This window comes from Cydia strobilella, chromosome 2 (genome assembly GCF_947568885.1).
Source record: "Cydia strobilella chromosome 2, ilCydStro3.1, whole genome shotgun sequence".
In the NCBI taxonomy this organism is placed as follows: Eukaryota; Metazoa; Arthropoda; class Insecta; order Lepidoptera; family Tortricidae; genus Cydia; species Cydia strobilella.
The window spans coordinates 19,123,167-19,148,067 of NC_086042.1; the positions used below are offsets into that span (position 1 = coordinate 19,123,167).

Sequence of the window (24,901 nt, forward strand, 5' to 3'; positions counted from 1 at the left end):
ACCCAATTTACTAATGAAAAGTTGGGTTATAAACTAACGGCCTAATTCGAACAATGTTTATAAAATGTCCCTCCGATACGATACCGATCTGTCAGTGTCAAAAGTAACGTTATTGGTTGAAGAAATATCACTTTTGGCACTGACAGATCAGTAAAAAAGATAAATAGGTTAGACAAAGATAAATCTGCAACGATTTTAATAGCCCACGCAGTGCAAGTGTTATTTAAACGTCATAATTTCATAGAAGTTTGACGTTTAAAATAACACTTGCACTGCGTGTGCTATCATTGTCGCAGACTTATCTTGGTCTAACTTAGGTTTAATTCAATAAACTATACGTTACTATAGTGAGACCAATAAAAGTCTGCAACGATTTTGATAGAACACGCAGTACAAGTGTTATTTATACGTCATAATTTCATAGACGTTTGACGTTTAAAATAACACTTGCACTGCGTTTGCTATCAAAATCGCTGCAGACTTTACTTGGTCTAACTCTATACTATTGTGGATATACATCTCCTAGTGAGTATTATATTCTTTGATATACATTATCTTTAGGCCTACATTGACAGACGTCAATCCACATCCGTTTGTCGTGAGTATGGATGGTATAGAGAGGATGCCAATCTCTTATGGCAGAATTGCTACAAAAGTGACCGCTTTCAGCTTTAAATAATAGTTCCTAATCTCTCCGGTGGCGCTAGTTAGGCTCTGGGACTATGAGTATAATATGAACCATATAAGGCAACAAATAACCCGACCAAATTACGTAGGTTGTTTTTGGTAGTATTTCGGTGTATGGTGGCGCCGCCTAATTACTGTTTTTTGATGGACACTTTTCATACATAGAGATTTGGCTCCTTTATACAGTCTCCATGGTCGTGAGCTTTAGTCATTATTCTGAGGTCGTGAGATTATACCACGGATTTAGATTATGGATTATACCTAATAATAATTTGATAACAAGCTTCACATTTTTTTAGCAAAGAACTTTAAAAATCTAGCCGAGAAATTGTTCCGTTTAAAGAATGGAAGCGGTTAAGTGGATGTGCAGCAAGCGTTTGATCTCGTTACGCAGCGGGCGGGCACACGCGCCGCCGAACACTGATTGGATACTGATTGCTTCTGTTATCACGCTTCTGCAGCCTCCAACAGAGTATGTTATCGTATCGTGTGTTAAACCCCAACAGAGTATCGCTTATCCTTTACAAACGTTTTAAGAACGATAGAGACAGTATGATTTGGTATACTGTGGTCTTTGTAGCCGGATGAGTTGCTGTCGGGGATGGATCGTGGTTGCGGCATTGAGTGGGAGGCTACGGACGCGGCATGAGTGCAGAGGAACGAGGTCTCGTTGCCTTCGTGCTCGTCTACCTAACATTCTTCTTAGATAATGTACTGCTGACCGTGTTAGGTGAGTACTACTTATTCCTAATATTAGTGTAAGTAGGTGGTAATTAGTGTTATTTATGGAGATTGTAAATAGCCTGCCTGCCGGGCCTGTTATATGTTTGCAGCTGCTTTCCTTTTTTAGGAGCCTATGATGTGTCCCACTGATGCGCAAAGGCCTCTCGTCTTTTCTTCCGCCACTTCGTCTTTTTGGTCTGCCTCTGGCCCGGCTAACCTGGAAAAAAAATTGCAATATTATTTAAAGGAGCCCAAAAAAAATAAGTGTCAAAAATGGTTCAATAAACCTGACAATAGATATTGATATAACCTTATCTGATAGTTATCTTTAAACCCATTGTCTAAAATATTTTGTGTACGGAATGACATTAATTTCTGACACAATTACAATACCTAAGTCAAAAGTTACAATATCAACGAATAAAAACTTTTATAAAAAAAAAGATAAACCGACTTCAAAAAGGATGAAATAAAATATTATCCTTTTTAGGGTTCCGTGTTTAAGTATATGCGTTACCAACTGATATGTTTGAAGTCGGTGCCAAGCCAAATTTTAAACCAGGGATTTTGGTGCAATTCGATAAAGATGCGGCTATATAAGTATGTACGTTGGATTACCTAATGCATCGTACTACGTAGGCGAACAACACGCGAATGCGAAGCGGCGCGGCACGGTGCCTTAATTAATCCTTTGATACCTATATAGAAGTGTCCTACGTGGGCGATCTCGTTGCGAACGCGAACGCATTGGGCCGGCCGCGCCGTGCCGCGTCGCTTCGCTTCGCGTTCGCGAGTGTTCGCCTATGTAAGACGCAGCGTTACACGACGACAATAAACGAACTTCCTGTACAAGTGTACACCTCAGAACAGAACACACGGTTGAACCTTCTTGGCGCAGTTCGTACCATGCTTGTCGGCACGTTAGTGTAAATCTAATACGTTTTGTCGTCGTATTTTTTTAAAGAGCATTTCTTACTAATTCTTAAACAGTCATAGCACGCAAGTGTGGGATTGGGACTGAGTTATTTTCTGTCGCTTATCCAGTGGACTACATTTCAAAATATAAAACAGTTCAAGGAACCTTCATGCAAAATTTCAGCTAAAGCGGTTCAGTTGTTTAGCCATGAAAAGGTAGCAAAGAGGCAGACATAATTGCTTTCACGTTTATAACATTTGTACAGTTGTAATGGGATTTATTGACATAAAGCTGATTATTTTTGACTGGTATTGTTACTACTTGGAGTACTTGGCTTGGCACCGACTTCAAACATATCAGTTGGTAACGCATATACTTAAACACGGAACCCTAAAAAGGATAATATTTTATTTCATCCTTTTTGAAGTCGGTTTATCTTTTTTTTTATAAAAGTTTTTATTTTTCCATTTTTAGTTTTAAGACATTGTTAAGAGCGTAACGCATGAATGAAAAACATAATCATGTTTATCTGTAAATTCGTAAACTTTATTAAATAATCAGAATTTTCCTCGAGTCCGTCTGGGAAATCATTCCTGTCAGTAAATCCATTCTCCGCCCCGCCACTGACCCAATCCCTCAAACCCCCCGATCACTCAACCTCACAGCACATCAACCCCTGATCACTGAACCCCTCGACCCTAAACCACCAACACTTCAACCGCCATTCCCCGACCCCTAACCCCAGACCCCTTAACTCCTAACCCTAACCCCTCATCCCACTCCCAACCCCTCAGTCTCCGACCCATCAACTCACCTCCCCTCAACCCTCAACCTCAAACCCCCTAAACACTAATACCCTCTACCTTCACCTCTCAGTCTCTTTGGTTGTTTCCAACACAACCTACATCAAAAATCATAATACACATACGAGGGAAGTTATCAGTAGCCTTACCACGAGTTTGACATTGATATATTCGCTATCGTGTGCGTAACTTACTGTTTATGCATCTCGCTCGTACTGGCGTATTAGTACAAAGTAAGTTACGAAGAATATTTAGTGCCAAACTCGTGGTTAGGCTACAGTTGCACTGTGGTTGCACTACATCAAATTGGTGGTTTTGGTGAGGAAATGCTTGAGTTACTTTAGAAAACACCGAAATTACCATACACGTGCCTTTAAAAATTGAGGAGTTCCCTCAATTCCTCACGGATTCCATCATCAGATCAAAACCAAAAATATTACGAAAACACCTTGGAGAGGTAACTTCTTTCAAACAGAAAAAGAATAACTCAAATCGGATCATGGGTGCCGGAGTAATCGCTGAAATCATTATCATCAAAACAATCATCATCATCAGCTCCACTTCATCAAATTGGTGATTTTCGAGAAAAAATGATCAAGTTGCTTAAGAAAACGACCAAATCACCATACATGTGCCTTTAAAAATTGAGGAGTTCCCTCAATTCCTCATGGATCCGATCATCAGAACAGCACCAGATTAATGTGGAACCACCTTGGAGGTAGTTCCTTTCAAACAAAAAAATAATTGTTCAAGTCGGACAACGGGTCTCGGAGTAATCGCTGAACATCCTACATTAAAAAAATCATCATCACTACCTTCAAAACAATCATCATCATCAGGTCCACTTCATCAAATTGGTCGTTTTCGAGAGAAAATGCTCAAGTTGCTTATGAAAACACCCAAATCACCATACATGTGCCTTTAAAAATTGAGGAGTTCCCTCAATTCCTCAGGGATCCCATCATCAGATCAGAACCAGATTAATATGGGACCAACTTGGAAGTAGCTCCTTTCGAACAAAAAAATAATAACTCAAATCGGACCACGGGTCTCGGAATAATCGGTGAACATACATAAAAAAAATAAAAAAAAAAACAAAAAAAAATAGCCACAACCGAATACAGAACCTCCTCCTTCTATGAAATTGAAGTCGGTTAAAAACACTACACTCCGTAGCGTACCGTAACTTAAACCACGTCATCTATTGGTGTACAGTGCCCATCATCCCGGACTGGGTGCACGGCGGCGAGCTGGCGCGCTGGACGGCGCAGGACGCGCCGCCGCCGCTGGCCGCGCTGCTCAACCACACCGTGAGCCATGCCATTGCACACGACAACGACACTCACGACCATACCTTAGGCAAGCTATCATCATCAAAGCTGACATCAGAATGATTTCTGAATGATGTCAGTTAGTTATCGTGCGTCTAACTCGCTCCAATACATGCAAGAACAATTACGGAAATGCGCGATACCTATCTGAATGATATATATTTATATATATATATATATATATATATATATACGTTTTAGATGTACTTAATCTTGATATTAGTGTTAGTACATTAGAATTGGCCTGTATGTAACACATTCACCGCTACGATCTTACTTAATATCGACGCTATGTCTTATACTTCGTTTTTTTAGCATTAGAAAGAAATTCGCAGATGTAAGCTTGGGCTTCTAAATTTTGAGTTGTTATAAGTATTCACCATGCTACATTAGATAATTCAATTATTATTAACAACAAGAGCCTGATAAAAACTGCACGCTTACTTCTGTGGAGTTCTTTCTAATGCTAAAAAGAACGAAGTACCTGTAGCCAATAACAAGGGTTTCCCAGTACCTATGTACCTAGTGACATTGCAGAGGCAGGCACGACAACTGTTCGCGGTTATGAGGCCTAGACGACAATTCAAACGTACAATTTGAAATCTAAATGATGTCAATTTGTTATGATTCACCCGTGCATCTCGCTCGTACTTGTTTCGTATTCCTATTACCGCGAGCGAAACGCACGGGCGAATGATAACAAAATAACTGAATGGGTGGAATGTTAAATGACAAAGCACACTATAATACAGCTGGAAATAATACTACGAGAGACTACAATGCTACGTCGTAGCCCGTAGCGCTTGCAGCGTTCGCCCCCTAGCGATATTTCTAGCCAAATATGATGGTTCAGACTTTCAGACTAAATTATTTCAGTAGGCTTAGCACAGGAGCGCCGCGGCAGTATCTCGCCCGTGAGATATAGGTACTACCCGTTCCTCTCTAATTAATACTATTAGAAAAACACGGGTATACCTAGTCTATCTTAGCTTAAGCCTACAGAACTCGAGACATTTAGAATTTATAACGTAGTTGAGAGCGTCCGACGTGGAGGAAGCACGGCAGTGGTGGGCGTGGTGCTGGGAGCGAAGGCTGCCGCACAGCTGGCGGCGGCACCGTGGGCTGCCCGTGCGGCGTGCGGTGGAGCGGCGCGCGCGCTCGGGGCGGGCACGGCGCTGCTGGCGGGCGCGGCTGGCGTGTTCGCGGCGTGCGGTGCGGGAGGCGGCGTGTGGTGAGTATAGTAGTGTGTACGTGGTGCTGGGAGCGAAGGCTGCCGCACAGCTGGCGGCGGCACCGTGGGCTGCCCGTGCGGCGTGCGGTGGAGCGGCGTGCGCGCGGGAGGCGGCGTGTGGTGAGTATGGTAGTGTGTGCGTCATGCTGGGAGCGAAGGCTGCCGCGCAGCTGGCGGCGGCACCGTGGACTGCTAGAGCTGCGTATAGAAGAGCGGCACGTGCGCACGGGACGGGCACGGCGGCGGCGCTGGTGACGGGCTCGGCGCTGGTGGCGGGCGCGGCTGGCGTGTTCGCGGCGTGCGGCGCGGGAGGCGGCGTGTGGTGAGTATGGTAGTGTGTGCGTCGTGCTGGGAGCAAAGGCTGCCGCGCAGCTGGCAGCGGCACCGTGGACTACTCGAGCTGCGTATAGAAGAGCGGCACGTGCGCACGGGGCGGGCACGGCGCTGGTAACGGGCACGGCGCTGGTGGCGGGCGCGGCTCGCGTGTTCGCGGCGAGCGGCGCGTGGTGAGTGTGGCGGTATGGGCGTGGTGCTTTTACTGCGAAGCGAAGTGGGTTGCGTGCATCGTACGACCGAACGATGCGAGCGCTCGGTGTTGGAGTGGCAGTATCTTAATTTGATCTAATATAGTGAAATATCCGCAATATCTGGGGCCCGTTTCTAAAAAGCTTGTAACTTGTAATACAAGCGGATGTCACTTTTTGACAGCTTTTGTTAGAAAGGGACTTCCACTTGTATTACAAGTTACAAGCTTTTGAGAAACGGGCCCCTGTTATTAATTGAAATGCGTATACATAAAGGTCAATATTTTTGATAAATTAGCGAAATATATATTTAATAGTGTCCATTCAATGAGATACTTGTTCCTCGCAGTAAAAAAAAAACAATATATTTTTTATTAGGTGTGCAGGTGCGGGGCGCGTGCTGCACGGCGCTGGATCGGCGCTGGCGGGCGTGGCGGGGCTGGCACTGGCTGCCGCCTGTGCACCGCAGCGGCTCCCGGCACTACTAGGCGCTGTGGCACTAGGTTTGTTGAATACCATTGGGCCATTCCATCTGATTTCGTCAAATTTGAAATAAAAAGTGCGCCGCATGAATTTTAATTTAATTGAAAAAATTTGAGGATAACCTTAATGATACCAGAAGTGTTAGACCACCACCGTTTATTTTTTTTAACTTTTAATTTCCGAGCAGTGCCCATTCAAAGGAAAAAATCCGGTCAAATTCCTGCTTGTACATAATGTGATCTAACTTTTGATTTAGAATAGTTAATCAAATAAATCCTTTTTTATTTGATTAGGTATACAATGAGGAGTTTATCTTATATGACAAAAGTTAGATAAACGAACTATAAACAAAATGATGGCTATCTAAAATGTTCACGCTTTCGGACCATTTTTACCTCAGAATAATGACTAAAGCATAGAAGTCGGGCAAAAATGCTTCGCAAATATGTATACCCGTACTTTACTTCCTTACGAATTAGATAATGTGCCGAAAAGAGATGCATATATGCTTGTTATTTCTCATTTACGTACTGTGTCATAAGTTTGATAATTTGCTAGGGATGTGACTGTGTCGACTTTTTATATCGATAAATTATGCATAAGTTTATGTGCCGTGTAAAAGAATAATCACGAAATTGGTAAATTGATAATAGTCTGGCTAATGAAATTTGAACCTGAAAAAACGCGGCAATTTCAAGAAATCTGTAGCAGGCGGCTCGTTGAAATGAAATGAAATGCGTGGAATACAAGGATTGCATAACTTTTATACTTTTTATAATTTTCATATTCTAAAAATCATTAAAAAGTATAAAAATTATGCAATCCTTGGAATCAAAGAGCCGCCTGATATGAGGATTAATGCATGTACCTAATATAGCTTTTATCTCATGCAGTGGTACACTCAGAACCGTCTAACTATACCTCTCGTTTTTTTATCATTAGAAAGAAGGCGAGCGATCTTAACGTGTCGTTTTATCGAAAAACACTTTGAAAATAAGTCACAACAAATATAATATACGATCATTTACATACTTTTGCTTTCATAAGTAATATATTGCTATATTTATAAAAAAACTTGTCAATAAAAAGACACGTGGAAATGGTTTACCGTTTTTTCTAATGCTAAAAGACTAAGTATAGTTTCTAGTCATGTACAGTCAGCTGCAGAGAAAAGGCACCCCCCCCTGCATACAAAGTTCTGTAAATTAGTATGGACGTGGGGTTCCTTTTCTCTGCAGCTGACTGTACCAAATAGGAAATGAAAAAAAAAACGTTCGTGTAATTTTTTTTATTTATTTAATAATAGGGAAACTCGGCGTAGATGGCGCCACTATCACAATCTGAGGGTCTATCGCGAAACAAGAAAATCGAACTTTCGTTATCTAACATCTCTGTCACTCTTGCGTATTCGAGCAATAAAGAGGCAGCTAGATAACGAAATTTCGGATTCGAGTTTTCCGGTAGGTCCCCTGAAAACTTGTCAAAAACCTGTTAAAGGTACAGTATGAATAAGTTACGATACGGTGCACTAAAAAAGCTAGTGCTGCACTCTGGTGGCAGAACATTGCAGTTCCTCGTCCCTATTCCTCGTCCTTTGGAAATCTGAAATAAAAAGTTGAGTTTTGTGACCAACAATATTAATAAAAGGAACATTCATCAATGATCATTAATGTCTTTTTTATTAGGGTTCCGTACCCAAAGGGTAAAGACGGGACCCTATTACTAATACTTCGCTGTCCGTCTGTTTGTCACCAGGCTGTATCTCATTAACCGTGATAGCTAGACAGTTGAAATTTTCACAGATGATGTATTTCTGTTGCCGCTATAACAACAAATACTAAAAAGTACGGTCCCCTTGGTGCGCGCGTCCGACCCGCACTTGACCGGTTTTTAGTATTAAACTATAGTCTGGCAAACACAATTTGTCAGTAAGTAAGAACAAAGAAAACTATAGGTACAGTCGAAGGCAAAAATATCGATCCAGACAAATGGCTTAAAAATATGTGAACACGATTTTATTGTCTGAGCGTACACATATTTTTGAGACTTTGGGAATGTATATATATTTATGCCCTTGACTGTACTCATCAATTAAAATGAGACAGTCCTGGGCCAAACTATAAGAAAGCTGTAAATGTCGATAGGTTATTGATCTGAGGTCGATACATCACTATGCCAAAAATATAACCTTTCATACTTAGCAGAAAAGTTCGAAAATTTATGCAAAAATCTATATAGACTTGAATGCAAGTAATAATTACATAAACAATATATCGATTTCTATGTTTAGGGTCAGGTCCTATAAATTAATTTTTTCAAAATTGAACAAAACTCACCGATTAAAGGTTATCGGTTCGTGCGTATTTTATTTTCTTCCTGTATGCGATTTACAGCCCTCGATCACACAAGACATTATCACAAAGGGAACTTCAAACCATTACAAATAAAAACTCAACACGTTTTCCAACAATCTTTCAGGAATAGCAAGAATATAATTAAAATAAACCAAGATGACCGCTGAAACATCCCGAAATATTTCAACTAAAATAATACGACTATGTCAAGTTGTTACAGTTGACACCTACCTGTGAAATAACGAACTTATATTTTATTTGGCTGGATTATATTATAGAACCACATAGGACCATTTGACATTTCCTTCAGTTCATCTTATGACAATACTGAAAAAAACGAAAGAACTTGCGGATTGTTGTCTCACTCACTCATAGACAAAAAGTAATAACGTGTTGTGAATACGATATCTTTTACCAAGCTTTTATTTTTGCCCGGCTTCTTTGCTTTAGTCATTATTCTGAGATTTTTACGATTTTCAATTATTTTCTGTGGCAACCCTATTGCTCATCAAGAGTTACTTTCTTCTAAAATATAATGTTCTTGCCCTGTTTATACTGGTAAATAAATTTCATCATCGTAGAATTATGGTTGGAGAGCCGGCAGTAAAGTTTCGAACCAACGTGATACCGCGATGAGATGCACAATGGTTTCCCATAAAACTGATGCTAAGTCCGAATTTGATAGTCTGCCACGGCGGAACTAGCCGAAAGTACAAAAAAAATAGCCACTTCCGGTGCGAAAAAGGGGGGGTCATTTAACCCATCTGATACTGCAATAAAAGCTATGGCATCAGTTAGAAATTTACTGGTAGATACAGAAAAACGAAATCTGCCAGTATGATTCCTGCCGGAAGTGCTTGGCATACGCTCTCAAAGGTGACCATCAGGACCCCTAAATTAACCCATCTGATACCAGCATGAAACCAATTCCAGTCGGTAGATATGAACCTTCTCTTCAGGAATATATAAGTCTGCCAGGGCGCTTTCAGCCGAAACACCTTGACATACGAGATTATGTGGCGCAACATCCGTGGTACGTATAACCCGTATTTTGGAATTGTACATATTACGGACATTTCAAATACTGCAGGCTTATTAATTTATTACTCTATGCTTATATTTGTATATTATTACGTTATTAATAACACATATTTATAATAAATTTAGTTAAAATAAATTAAATAATGTGATTAATATGATTAATAGTCATTGAATTAGCTATATGAATCGTTTGTCTTTGTCTGTCATTTTGACTTATGTATTTGTAAGAAAAGGATAAAACATAATTTAACTAATTCAGGCTCATAAAGTTTTACGAATAAGGGGGTATTAGTATTCATAGCTAAATCAGGCTTGTAATGCGACATAAAATGATTTTTGGTGGTTTCTTTTACGCTTGAGGCGTTTTTTCACCTATTTGGTGTATCTAATCACTATCTTATGTAGGGGAGAGAGGGGCAAGACGAGTAAGACGGGGTAGCGGCTTTATATGGCGACACGACTGACCAACCATCAGAATCCCGTTAACGCATGACGATGCGTCACCATCATAGCAATCAGTTCGCACAGTGACCGGCTAGACAAATGGTGTCGTTAATTATTTATTTGCAAAAAAACTGTTTTTGCCATATTCCTTGTTATTTTTAGGGTTCCGTACCCAAAGGGTAAAAACGGGACCCTATAACTAAGACTCCGCTTTCTGTCTGTCTGTCTGTCTGTCCGTCTGTCACCAGGCTGTATCTCATGAACCGTGATAGCTAGACAGATGAAATTTTCACAGATGATGTATTTCTGTTGCCGTTATAACAAACTATAACTAATTGTTTATAACACCTGTATTCATTACCTGTAATGCACAATTGATGAATAAATGATTCTAAAAACAAAATAAAATAAATATTTAAGTGGGGTTCCCATACAACAAACGTGACTTTTTTGCCATTTTTTGCGTAATGGTATTATGGTACGGAACCTTACGTGCGCGAGTCCGACTCCCACTTGGCCGGTTTTTGTGTTTTATTTGGTTTGCGTTTGTTTCCTTATTATCACCAGCACATATATACTGTTAATTTATTCCTATGGCCCAGCAATCACGCCAACAGCTAAGGACTTGTTTGGTTTCAAGTACGGTTTATTTTACAAAAAACTTTCGAATTTCATTAGGCACATGGGGCAAGATGGAGTACATCTTGACGGCCATAGTTTTAAAGTGATAAACTGATGAAGAATTGCGGATTTGAATTTATTTATTCTTCAACATCAACATCAACATCAAACATTTATTCAACAAATAGGCCACAGGGGCACTTTTACATGTCAATTTTTACAAACAATAAAATTAACCCAACAAACAATAAAATTAACAAGGGAAGATGGGGTACATGTTAGCTGTAAACACATTTTCTGTCTCTCAGACGACTTAAGAAATAAAAGTAAAACAGTTCGTGAGAAGTTATCAGACGATGGACCCAAAAGCCAAAAATTTAAGTTTTGTTTAGGCCCTAAATATAATATTTATATGAATCATTCTTATCTTGTCCCATAGGGGTTCCCCATCTTACCATACTTGGTCCCATACATCTTACCATACAGTTCCTAGTAAGTGTTGATTATGAAAGACTGATTACCAAAGATAAAAATAAAAATAACAAAAACTTAAAAAAATAGCATTTTCAGTTTTATTGGACTTGAAACATTAAGTATCCCGTCATGCCCACCTCTCCCCTACATTTCTTGACGTTGACGCAAAACTGACGTAGTTTAACATTCAGGGTGTTGTTTTATAACACTACAAATTGAGATAACTAAGGTCTGTTTTTTTATTCCGTAGACTAAAATGACGTTTCATATGTAAGACATGACATTTCTTAGTACCACATGAAATGTCATTTTAGTCTACGGATTACGGAATAAAAAACAGAATATAATCTATTGGAGTCTTAGTAATAGGGTCCCGTTTTTACCCTTTGGGTACGGAACCCTAAAAATGATTTAAAATGTTCATATTTGGATTATTGGTAAAGATCGTCCTTGACGTTGAAAATCCTGTCTTTTTACACCCGTTTACAATAAGTATGTAAAAATAATAATTTTGTTCATTTTGGTAAATAAAGGATATTGTAATTTGAAATTATTGTATTATTTATATATAAGGTGGTAACAAATTAGCTACAGAAATTTTACGAGATGGTTGGTTCTTTACACTAGAACAATTAACTTTTAATAGAAATTAAGAAAGTTTCTCATAATTTTTATTTTATTTACCGAACAAAATAAATAAACTATAATTCTATCTAAAAAATAATCATCATGTATTTAACTGCTTGTTTGTCTTAAATGTCATTGTCAACGTGTCATTTGATTTATCAGCGTGAAGTGGCCAGTTAAGTTTTATATTTAAAAGAGGTTTTAGAATCTGTTCAATGAGGTCTCATTATCTCATTAACAGAGTTTTTTTTACAAAGCAAATTTGTTTTCCAATTTTCTCAAAATAACATCATAAAACCTATAATGTTTCATACTTACATATACTTCAGGAGCCGAGTACTATCAACTGTAAAGATATCGGTAGCTAATTTGTTAGCACCTTTATAAGGCAAACAAAGAAGTACAAAGCCGTAAGCAGGTATTAAATTAATGCCCAAATTATATTGTGTATATTAATAAATTTGAAATATATGTTATTAATGGCATACAAATATACAAATATAAGCATTAGGTAATAAATCATAAGCCTGCAATAAATAAAATGTCTGTAATCTGTACAATTCCAAAATACGGGTTCCACGGATGTTGCTCACATAATCTCGTATGTCAAGGTGTTTCGGCTGAAAGCGCCCTGGCAGACTTATATATTCATGAAGAAAAGGTTCATATCTACCGACTGGAATTGGTTTCATGCTGGTATCAGATGGGTTAATTTAGGGGTCCCGATGGTCACCTTTGAGAGCGTATGCCAAGCACTTCCGGCAGGAATCATACTGGCAGATTTCGCTTTTCTGTATCTACCAGTAAATTTCTAACTGATGCCACAGCTTTTATTGCAGTATCAGATGGGTTAAATGACCCCCCCTTTTTCGCACCGGAAGTGGCTATTTTTTTTGTACTTTCGGCTAGTTCCGCCGTGGCAGACTATCAAATTCGGACTTAGCATCAGTTTTATGGGAAACCATTGTGCATCTCATCGCGGTATCACGTTGGTTCGAAACTTTACTGCCGGCTCTTCTACCATTATATCTTCAATTAGTAAAGTAGTTGTGAATACTGAGAATTTTGAAAAATGGTCAACTTTGACCCCCAAAAAACCTATGTGGAGGAAAAAATAAAAATCTGAAATTTTCTGAAAATATAGTCTATGTCTTCGTTAATTACAAACACTAAGTATTATTCTGTTATTTTACCTATTTAGGAAATACGATTTTTTTTAGGTGCTACTTTTACAGAAACCTATACAAAGTATTTTATGTAATATACATGAATGAAAATGGGTTGTTTGTTGAATACGGTTGTTATATAAATGTTATGCGTAAAAAGAAACGTTCTGACGTTGAAAACACTTCAATTTGTACATTTCATGTGGGTAGAAACTAGATTTTACACTACCTACAGGGAATGTTGAGCCACGTTATAATTAATTAATAGCGGACCGGTGAAAACTCTTTGAAGAAAATGATTGTGACTTTTTAGGGTTCCGTAGTCAACTAGGAATCCTTATAGTTTCGCCATGTCCGTCTATCTGTCTGTCTGTCCGAGGCTTTGCTCCGTGATCGTTAATGCTAGAAAGCTGCAATTTGGCATGGATATATTAATCAATAAATCCGTGAAAGTCGTTACAATAAAATCTAAAAAAGAAAAAAAATAGGGTACCTCCACTACACGTAAAGTGGGAGTGTAATTTTTTTTCGCTTCAACCCTAAAGTGTGAGGTATCGTTGGATAGGTATTTTAGGGGTTTTCGACAACCAGAATTGAATTTTTTGCCACCTTACATGGAAAATCATCCTGTGATGGTGCGGCACGATTACACGATTGGTAAGGAAAGCTAGTCTGCAACGGATCACAGGTAGTGACATTTTAACTCTTGAAGTTATGTAAGTACAATTTTTGTTCAAACAAAATTCTCGGAATCAAGTTCTTTTTCGTCTCATAATCAGATGTCGATGCTGCTCAGTTGTACCTATTAGATCGATTTAAAGACATAAGAACCATAAAAACACACGTTCCTATCATAGTTTCGTCCCCATCTCCAAAAATGAATTGAAAGTGCGACGTTTTTCAACCTCAGAAGACTTCGAAATAGCAAGTTGCCAAATAATGTAAATTTTACATTTTTTTAAAATAAATATAGTGAATTTGAAATTTTTGGCTGATGCTCAATGTTTTTTTCATCAGTTGCCATAAATAGAAGAGTTTCTAAAGTATATTCGTCAAAATATACCTATAAATACGCTTATTGCATGAGATTAGCAATTAAAAAAATCATATTTCCAAAATAAGTGAAAATACTTAGTGCTTGTAAAGACATAAACTATATTATCAGAAAATTTCTGATTTTTATTTTTTCCTCCACATGGGTTTTTAGGGGGTCAAAGGTGACCATATTTCAAAATTCTCAATTTTCACAACTACTTTTCTAATTGAAGATATTATTCTACCATGATGAAATTTATTAAGTTTAAGAAGGGCAAGGACATTATATTTTAGAAAAAAGTAACTCTTGATGTGCAATAGGGTTGCCACAGAAAATGTTTGAAAATCGTAAAAATGGACCGTTAGCATGAACATTTTAGGTGGCCACCATTTTGTTTGTAGTTGCTTTAGCTCACTTTAGTTATACAATATAAAATACTCATTTCATACCTAATCAAATAAAGAAAGATTTATTTGGTTACCTTTTCTAAATAGAAAGATAGAGCACATTATGTCCAAGCAGGAATTTGACCAGATTTCTTTCTTCGAATGGACACTGCTCTGAAAGTAAAAGATAAATAAAATTAATGGTGGTGGCTTATCTTTCCTGGCACCACAAGGATAGTTCTCAAATATTTTATTTAAATTAAAAATCACACGGCGCACCCCATTTGTCGAAATCAGATGGAATGGCCCCATTATAATAGCGTCTCCCGAGCGTCGGCATCGAATTACCTACGTCTAGACAGTGCTATAGCTGCTGCTCGACGCAACGTGCGGCACCGACAGCACAAACGCTGAGGCTTTGAGAGACGCTAGTATGGAGACTCTCTTATCCCTGTCTAAACAAACAGGGTAACGGTAGGGCTAACTGGTGTGCCTGAGTCCGCTCCCTGTTAACATAGATTGGTTACATTCGAGTTATCTACTTATTTGTATCAAATTGCTGATACAAACTTGAAGGTGACGGTGACCGGGAGGCCGATTCTGATTAATCATTTGTTAAGGTGTTGATCTTGTTTGGATTATACAACCTTGCCATAGGTCCCCTTGCGCGCGCGTCATAGAGTCGTGTTATTAGATGCGCGTGAGATATACTGCACTGCAAGCCGTATCATAACAAAATCAAAACTGTTACAAATTGTTAAATTAGAATAGGCCTCCAGATATATTATGTCGACACCATTCCAGCGACGGCAGCATGGTCGCATTTTTATCGTCTGTCACCATGCCTGTCACGTTCTAACGAGTATGTAAGTGCAAAAGTGACGCACGAAGCGACAGGCGATATAAAAGCGACCATGGTGACCCCGCAGTATTATGTTTCCTGTCGCAGGTGTTTTGGTGGGCTACCCGACAGGCGGGCTACTCGACGCCGCTTGGAGTTTCCTCTTGCTGGCTGCTTTGCTTTTGTCTAACTTAGGTAACCTGTTTTTTTTGTATACCTAATACCTATAAATAAGTTATGAATGAATTTATCCTATTTGTTATTTAAACGGACTCGAAACATGTAGGTACCTGTCATCTAACTTTTACTCTACCATTTATCAAATTTGGAGTAGCTGGTTAAGGCCGTGTTAGGTATACCTATAAAATAAAAAATCGTATGTTTCAGCTCTACAATGCGTATATTTACGAAAAGAGGAATTTAATCGGGTAAGTGAGCAGTAGGTAATATTTAGATAATTGCCCGCTGATCGATGACCAGGAGGGTAAACTTACACTATGATTGACACTAACAGGTACCAATGGTACCATTGATCAACTGACACTTATTATTGCAGAAATGTCACCACTGCTGCCTTAAGGGCCCTCCACACTCATGCGCGTATCACGGCGCGAAGCCGCGAACGTAAGTGTGGCGTCGATTTCGCAGATTGTTCACGCCTTCGCGCCTAGTTTCCCGTTTTTTGTCGGTTTATTAGCCCGCTTCAAAGGAGGCTAGAAGTGCGAACTGGCAATACTCCACATTACACACTATTTTGACTCATATGTGGCAAGATAAATAATAATTATATTATATAAAGCGGCTATATTTTACGGTTTTACAACAAAACAAAATGGAAAAATAGCTAAATCACGTACTATGCCATAGATAACTAGCAGTTAAGCTCGATTAGCTGTTGCTTTTCCGCCATTTTGGCGAGAACCAAACTGCGAAATCGCCGTGATACTTGCGAGTGTGGAGTCATACGTCAACGTTGCGACATGTTCTCTCCGCGAAGTCGCGCCGCGATTCTCGCACATAGTCTGGAGGGACCTTTAAAATAAGGTTGTTTTGTTTCGCCGCGAAACAAATTTTTTTCACATCACTTGTTCAGAAAAAGGCTTTTACTTCCCTGCTAGGAGGGATCAAAGTGGCACTTTTCTCCCCTGCTAGGAGGGATCTGAGTTGCACTTTTCTGTTCTAGACTTGTTTTTTTTTACATACATTTTTTGCCTAAAATAATATTTTGAAACATTATAATTTCCTCATAAGTGATGTGAAAAGCAGTATGTGTCACATGGTCACATTGGTCACCCTTACTACATTTAGGATTCTATTTTAGAATCCCTCGCTACTCTCGGGTTTCTATTATAGAATCCTATTTTTCTTTCTGTATTTAATGTACGCCCTCGCCGTAAATACCTATCCTATTTTGCTCCCTTGTGACAATCTACTATTATACTGTGCATTGATGTAATTTTATCGTGTATTTTTTTTTCATTTCGTCATGCACAAATGGCGCGATATAATTTTTAACCGACTTCAAGATTTCAAAGGAGGAGGTTCTCAATTCGGTTGTGTTTTTTTTATGTTTGTTACTCCATAACTCCGTCATTTCTGGACTGATTTTGAAATAGTTATTTACGATACAAGTGCGGAAAAGAGGAAAATCGAAACGAGTGGCGATAAATTAAAACACAACCGCAGGGAGTGTTTTAAATCGACACGAGTTGCGAATTACCTATTCGCACGTGTATCGTACAACGTTTTACAGTACATATGGCCCTTTAAACTTTCGACATATGCACAAAAAGTGCACTTTACGCACTAGTGCGAGAAAGTAGCACCATATGTACTGTAAATTCTTTTTTTGATTGTAAGTATATACATACAGATTTTGTCAAAAAGCAGTTCTGATGATAGGATCCATGAGGAATCGAGGGAACTCCTCAAATGTTAAAGAGTATATAGTGATTTTAGTATTTTCATCAACAAATCAAGCACTTACATTTAAAAAAGTGACATTTGATGAACTGGAACTGCTGATGATGATCAGAACGGAACTCTTCAATGACGCATAGTTCACGTTTGGCGATTTGTCCTTTTCGTTATGTTTCTTAAGCCAGTTAGGTTTTCAAGAAACATTTTTGTTAAGCTCGAGTTCTGATGATGGGATCCATGAGAAATCGAGGGAACTCCTCAAATGTGAAAGGCAAACATATAGCGATTTTTGTATTTTCATCAATAAATCCAGCATTTATATTTAAAAAAGTGACATTTGATGAAGTGGAACTGCTGATGATGATCAGAATGGACCTCTTCAATGACACATAGTTCACGTTTGGCGATTTGTTCTTTTCCTTATGGACCCAGACCCAAAGTTGGACCCGGATTCGGACCCGGACTCGGATCCGGACACGGGTCTGAACATGGACCCCAACTCGGACCCGGACCCGGACCGAACTCTGACCCAAACTTGGACCCGGACAGCCGGACACGGACCCGGACCCGGACTTGGATCCGGACCCAGACCCGGACCCAGAAATGCTACTAGAAAAGTGGATTAGGTGGGTGGGTGGCTTTTGAACTGCGATTCTCACAGAACAGAACTGCTATCAGAAAAGTAGGTTAGGTTAGAGCTGTGACCCTTACGGAAACGAAATGCTATCAGAAAAGTAGGTTAGGTTAGGTTAGAACTGCGACCCTTACAAAACCCCTACTAGAAAAGTGGGTCGATTTACCTCCTTTTCTGCATAATTAGGCAAAAGATGCTGTCTTTTTCATTTCATTGTCTGGAATCTAAGAGTGCACCATCAACAATAAGTGAACTTTCAGCGGCATTCCCCATTGAAGTCGGTTTTTTTTTTCTTAAAAATTATTAGGTACCTATAGGGCTTCCTCTTATGGGACAAGTCGATGGTCGCTGACGACGCCAACGCCTTCGTTTAAATAACCTGATGTTGACCATCAGGTGACCGGCGGTGGCGGCGCGTGGTCCAACGCCCGAGGCGCGGGCTACGCGGCGCCGGCGACGGCGTGTGCAGGCTGCGTGCTGCTCACCACCTGCGTGATGGCCGCCCTCGAGCCAACCCTGCCACCCTGGATCCGCGCGCGCTTCCACCCGCAGGTGTGTGCCGGAATGTGTCGCGGCCCTCAAGCCAACCCTGCCGCCCTGGACCCGCACGCGCTTCCACCCGCACAGGTGCGTGTGCTATAAGTCGAATGAGCGGAAGGTCTACGTGCTGCTCTACTCGCCACGCGTGGCATTGCCTCCCTCGAGCCAACGCGTACTTCCACCCGCCGGTCAATTTTACTTACGGAGCCGTGGACACAGCACAGCTGCTATCAGTAGCGTCCATAGAACTCCATTAATTTCCACAAGCCTATTTTTGTACCAATGGTGAACAATTCATACGTAACTCCGTATCCTTACGTCCGGGGCCTAAGGAGGCCCCGGACTGCTCGGTCTACCGGCTCGCTCAGCTTGTTGAATTGATCAAAATGTATAGAATTTAATGAACCTGTTCTGGACGACGGCATCCTGGCGACAGCGGGCGGCGATGTTCGCACCACTGGTCGCGTGCGTCCGGTCCGCGGCCTAATATTCATACGCTAAATCGAGCATGTTATGTGCAGCGATGGCAGACAGGCATCGTGTTCGTGCCGGACAGCGCGGGCTACTTGCTGGCGACGTCATGCGCAGGGCTAGCAGCGCGCGCGCTTGGCGCCGAACGCGTGGCTCTGGCGGGCCAAGCCGCCGTCGGCGTCGCAGCGCTCGCGCTCCCGCACGCGCCCACGGTATGGCTTTCTAACAGGTGTGCGAGGATGCGTAGCGAGGGAGCGAGGGAGGACCAATATAATAGTTTCACGAAGAATTGTGGGAACTCCTCCAAATTTTTATTTTTGTGTTTATCTAAAAACCAAGCAAAACAGTGAAAATTAAACAGTGCTACTTAAGTATTTGGCGAAATAGAACTGCTGATGAAGACCAGAATAGAACTCTTCCGGACATGTTATTTTACGTATTGGGGCTAACTGTAATATTTATTGTTTTGAAACACACTATGATCGTAATAGTAGATTGTTAACCAAGGTATGAAAGGCACTCATTCCTGCCGAGGTATTTTGGCGCTCGAACGCAGTGAGAGCGCCAATAGTCCGAGGCAGAAATGATGCCTTTCACCCGAGTTAAACACTCTACTTTTCATTTCGAATACGAGGAAAGTAAAATGCATGTGTTTTTTTAAAAACATTACTAATTATATATTTTTATAGTATTTCTCTAGGGTACTTTCAATTAACAATTTAGGCAAAAGTATCCTTATTTATGGAATGGAGAGTCAAATATCAAGATGGAAATTGTATAACAAATCCATTTAAACTCAAATATCAAGTACTTATCGTTAAAAAAATGTCAAAAATCGTACTTCGAACGTAAAATGCTCTAGTGCAGACACGTATCATTTTCTGCACACGTTTTAGAACAACAATGACCCTCTTTCAGAGCATGAGAAATGAAATAGCTATTTTTAATACAGTTGCTCAAAAAGTGCTACTTTTCGTGGCTGTTTAGCGTGCGGAAAGTTGGTTTTCGCGAACTAGTGCTTTTTACTTTTCCAATTTTTTTTAATTATTATTGTTCCAATTCATGACTACTTAATGATGAGTGTTTATATTAGTTTTATTTAAACGTCGTAATCAACATAAAAACCTACTGTTAATGTAAGAATACGAAAAATATGCATATTTCATATTTTATTACTTACCTCTTCATCATTATAAGTATTATAACACGTTTATTTTTTAATGTTGGAAAACCGTTCTTAATAAGTTGTCTGAATGGAACGGACCGCCTGTCAAAGAAGAGGCGTATTTTCTTACTGCAAGAATGTTTTGTTTCCAAAGGCAACATTCGATATTGTTTTTATAAATATACGATACACAAATAATCGTAAATAACGATATTTAGATAATAATAGTACGTTTTAATATTTACAATTGTTTCTGTCTTATAGAACATGCATTTGAAAAAAAAAACTTTCATTGAAGTGGGTTCAATAATAATAAAAAAATCTATTTTAGTCGAAAAAAAGCTAGAAAAACACCTCTTCATAATGTCAATGTCAATGATGTCACAGAATTAATAATATATAAAGTTTCGAATCCCATTCCTTAATACTTGTTGCTTTTCTTATTTATTCGCAACTGTATTAAAAAACGTCGTTCGATACACGTGCGGATATGTCATTCTTCACTCGTCCCGAGTCTTGCCACTCGCCTACGGCTCGTGGCAAGATATCTCGGTACTCCTGAAGTAATGACATACTTTCCGCACTAGCATCGAAATGTACTATTATGCAACAAGTGCGGAAAGTGTATGATTTTCGACAAGTGGAATTTTATTCAGGAGCGAGCGAAGCGAGCGAGTGTATAAAGGAATACGAGTCGAAAATCATCTTTACGCACGTGTATCATACAATGTTTTACTATGCATTGTGCAAGTAAATAAAAAAACATATAATGGCAAATAAGTTTAAGTAATTATTAAAAAATTTAAAACAAAAAGCACTATTGCGGAAAAGTGCTCTTTTCCGCACTAGTGCGAGAAAGTAGCACCATATGTTCTGTAAAAAAAAATTGAAAACAAAAAGCACTAGTGCGGAAAAGTAGTACTTTCCGCATGATATGGCTCCGTAGGAAACGCACTTTTCGAGCACATGCATTGTAAATAATTTTAAGGTCATTTAAAACTATTTTGTGAAGTGGTCCTACATTTGTGGTGTCAGGTGTGGTGGCTAGCGCTGCCGCACGCGGCGCTGGGCGGCGGACTGGGCGCGGCCGACGCGGCACTAGTACCTGCGCTATTGGCGCGCGCTCCGCGGCAGGTACCACACCTCGCCGCACTGCTTCAGGCTGCGTCCAGCGCCGCTTATGCTCTAGGTAGTTTATGGCTTAAATTAGCTTTTATTAACGCCTAAACGTAATATTCATTGATATACACAGTTGATGTGTTAAATGTGTGAGTGAAGTCTAAGACAATACCTTGGTCTCAAGGTATATATATCCATACTTCCATACTAATATTATAAATGCGAAAGTCTGTCTGTCTGTGTGTTGCCTCTTCACGCTTAAACCGCTGAACCGATTTAGATGAAATTTGGCATAGATATAGGTTGAGTCCCTGAGAAGGACATAGGATAGTTTTTATCCCGAAAATCATCCCTTTAGAAAGTAAAAAGCGGGGTGGAATTGAGATAATTAACGAAGTGCCTGCTAATTTGTGTGCATAATATGCTCAAATTTAGATTGCTATGAAATTTTTTCCAGGCGCTATTCTTACTCTAGCTGCGGTTACTAAGTCCACGCAGACGAAGTCGCGGGCAAAAGCTAGTATATTAATATTATAAATGCGAAAGTGTGTCTGTCCGTCTGTCTGTCTGTCTGTTGCCTCTTCACGCTTAAACCGCTGAACCGATTTAGTTGAAATTTGGTATAGAGATAGTTTGAGTCCAGGGGAAGGACATAGGGTAGTTTTTATCCCAGTAGTCATCCTTTAAGGGGGTGAAAGGGGGGGTTTAATTTGTATGGGGAACCGATAAAAAGCAGATTGTATAAAAAATAAGCTACCCAAATTACTAACTCCACGCAGACGAAGTCGCGGGCAAAAGCTAGTATATATATATGTGTATGTATGTATGTATGTATATATACTTATGGCGTTATTCATAAACGCGTTACAAGCCTGAATTAGCTATGAATCGTTTGTCTTTATCTGTTTTTATCTGTCTTATACTAGGAGGATATAACCAAACGGAGTAGCCATTAACAGGCATTCCCCTCTGTCAAAAGTAGTCGGCCAATGGTCATACACAATTTATGGACCGACGTTTATCTGACATGGCTATTTTGACGTTACGTATACATTTGACGTTCCCCTCCCCCGCAAAAACTGGCAGACTTTTTTGTACAGCAAATTACAGACGTGGCGGCTCCGTTTGGTTATATCCTCCTAGGTCTTATATATTTGTAAGAAAGGGATAAAACATAATTTAACTAACTAAATCAGGTCCGTAAAGTTTTATGAATAAAGGGGTTATATATTTTTCAATGAAATACATTTTATCTTATCTTACCTTATTATAAATTATAAGAAAAACATAGTAAAAATAAAGGGTCATGAACGCCAGCAACATGCCTCATCTTAGCGTGTTGCTGGCGACTTCCAGCGGTGATCTTCCGATGAGACCATATTTTCAATTGTATGTCGTTACCCTGCATTCCATAGCAGTATAACTTTAGTATAAAATAGCTAGTTATATATAGCCATGGGATTTGACCAGCGATATTTTAATCAAAACTATACTTTCAGAGTTTTTGAAGTAAAACGTGAAAACTAGCGCGATTGTCAAATTTTCCGTCGCAAGTTTCTCGCGGCGCGCCGCATTTTTGTTCCTTTCTAATTTCCTTCGCAGTCATCCACGTTTAAACGTGGAGGACTGCCAATTCGCAACTATTTAATCGTATAAGAATCGTGTGGTAACGGTGCGCTGGTGTACAGGCCCTGCACTAGGCGGACTGCTGGCGTGGCGCTGCGGGTTCGCCACGGCGCTGCGCGTGCTCGGCGCCGCTAACCTACTCTACGGCATGTTTCTCTACACCCGGCTCAAAAAACACCCGCTATCGCCACAGGTTAGCCAGCTACTAGAATCGGGACGAGCTTACTCTGTACAGACTTCACAGTGCCAGTGATTAAGTGTCAACATAGGTATGACTTATATAATGGTAGAGTTGGTGTAGAGTTAGCTTAGACGGACTATACAATAGAACATAGCTCTGCTCGTTATGAAACACCTCCATTTTTTCTGAATAAGTACCTACGTTTTTGAGCCTATTCATAATGGCACAAGTGGTATATATAGCTAGCTTTATTGACGATTGTTAAATCGAATTGATAATAGCAGGGGCTAATAAAGCTAATAATAACTATGTTGATTGACCGATCGTAACGCGACCATACTCGTACTCATGTTATGTTGTGATCAACAGTGGGGCGCCAGTACGCCTGACGACGACGACTCCGAGGCGTGCGAGTCTGGAGTAGAGAGCACGCCGCTTCGTCCGCGGCAGTATACGCAGCTGCACTAGACGAAGCACTACTGCCGCTTGACACATTTACAACACTTTTACTAGGTACTATAGTGGAATTAGTGGCTCATTGCGACTCTACATAACACAGCCTGAGAAATATCAATACCTAAGTGACCCTATACACACAAGTGCTTTTTCAACGCGTTAAAAAAGCGCTTGAATCTGCCCGCACGCTAAATTCGATTTAAAGACCATTATTATCATTAAGTTGAAAATCCAACAACGCTTGATAAAAAGCGCTACCGCCATCGTGTGAATAAATATTAAATTATTTTAAAGCGGGTCACTCACGTATTATTAACTCGAATAGCTCGACATGTTTCGATCCAATTTACGAGGACCGTCTTCCGTGAGTGACCCGCTTTAAAACAATTTAATATGTTTGAGTTTCACGGGAGTGTGAATAAATACACGTTTAACCATTGCGCGCGTTGAAAAAGCGCTCGTGATAATGAGGCCTAACTCATCATACTAGGTATAACCATTGTGTTTATACATACATTTATATCTATAACCTCTAAAGGATTTTGAAACTGTACATATATATATATCTGGCAGAATTGAACACATATTTTAATTATTCTTATTTTGGGGATTATCTTTAAGCTTGTTATACTAAGTATCCAATTGCCCAACTACCTAAATAAATCGTACTTATAAAAAACTGTTTATTTTCTTTGAATAATGTGATGGGTAGGACACAAGCATAGCCCGCCTAATGAAGTGTCACATGCGCATTGTCGACCCGTAGACATCCATCATCCATCCACTGGAAACTAGAAGGATATAACCAACGGAGACGCCACGTCTGTAAGTTGCTGTACAAAACAGTCTGCCAATTTTTGCAGGGGAGGGGAACGTCAAATGTATACCTACGAAACGTCAAAATAGCTATTGTTTATTTATTACATTTATAAGCATAACAGTTGCACAAACCAAATCGCTTACAAACTAGCTATTAAAAACTACAGTAGCATTTATTATACAAAACAAAATACACACATTAAGACACAATTAATTATTTACAGAAAAATTAAATAAATAAAATTAATTACATTAAAATCATCATGATTATCATTAATTATT

At 39.7% G+C, this 24,901-nt stretch overlaps 1 protein-coding gene across 1 annotated transcript; it reads left to right on the plus strand.

The window, feature by feature from the left end:
* The first annotated feature begins 963 nt into the window (after positions 1-963).
* LOC134748847 (synaptic vesicular amine transporter-like) lies at positions 964-23,981 on the plus strand. The gene is made up of 11 exons (XM_063683672.1): positions 964-1,417; positions 4,345-4,492; positions 5,479-5,691; positions 6,594-6,718; positions 15,797-15,883; positions 16,076-16,116; positions 18,639-18,794; positions 19,304-19,465; positions 21,454-21,607; positions 23,226-23,356; positions 23,714-23,981. Exons 1-11 carry the CDS (start codon positions 1,333-1,335, stop codon positions 23,810-23,812), a joined length of 1,401 nt encoding a protein of 466 aa, XP_063539742.1. The 5' UTR covers positions 964-1,332; the 3' UTR covers positions 23,813-23,981.
* Positions 23,982-24,901: the final 920 nt, after the last annotated feature.